This window comes from Antrostomus carolinensis, unplaced genomic scaffold (assembly GCF_000700745.2).
Source record: "Antrostomus carolinensis isolate BGI_N321 unplaced genomic scaffold, ASM70074v2 scaffold30546, whole genome shotgun sequence".
Taxonomy (NCBI): domain Eukaryota; kingdom Metazoa; phylum Chordata; class Aves; order Caprimulgiformes; family Caprimulgidae; genus Antrostomus; species Antrostomus carolinensis.
This window is the reverse complement of record NW_010324417.1, coordinates 1-273: the sequence shown is the minus strand read 5'-3', so window position 1 is coordinate 273 and position 273 is coordinate 1. Positions and strand designations below refer to the sequence as shown.

At 68.9% G+C, this 273-nt stretch overlaps 1 protein-coding gene across 1 annotated transcript in view; it reads left to right on the top strand.

Moving 5' to 3' along the window:
* AIRE (autoimmune regulator) overlaps window positions 1-125 on the top strand; it is a gene marked incomplete at its 3' end in the record, with an annotated part of 603 nt that extends 478 nt beyond the window's left edge. The window contains 1 exon segment of the mRNA XM_010170949.1: window positions 4-125. Within this exon segment, the coding sequence (XP_010169251.1) occupies window positions 4-125 (122 nt within the window).
* Between the last annotated feature and the right edge of the window lie 148 nt (window positions 126-273).

Sequence of the window (273 nt, the reverse complement as noted above, 5' to 3'; positions counted from 1 at the left end):
GAGGCGTCTCCCCCCGGGCCCCACAGCGCCAGCCCCACATAGACCCCAAGGCAAGAGGAAAGCGCCCGAGGAGCGGGACGGGGCCCGAGCAGCACAGCCCTCCCCACGGCATGTCGCCAGCCCCGGTACGGAGACCTGGAGAAGAGTGGAGATGGGATGGGGTGCTGGGGGTTCCCTGAGCTGCAGAGGGGAGCTGTGCCCCCCATGACACCCACCCTCACAACCCCGCAGGGCCCCTGGCAAAGGCGAGGACTGTGAAGAAGCCAGAAGGTG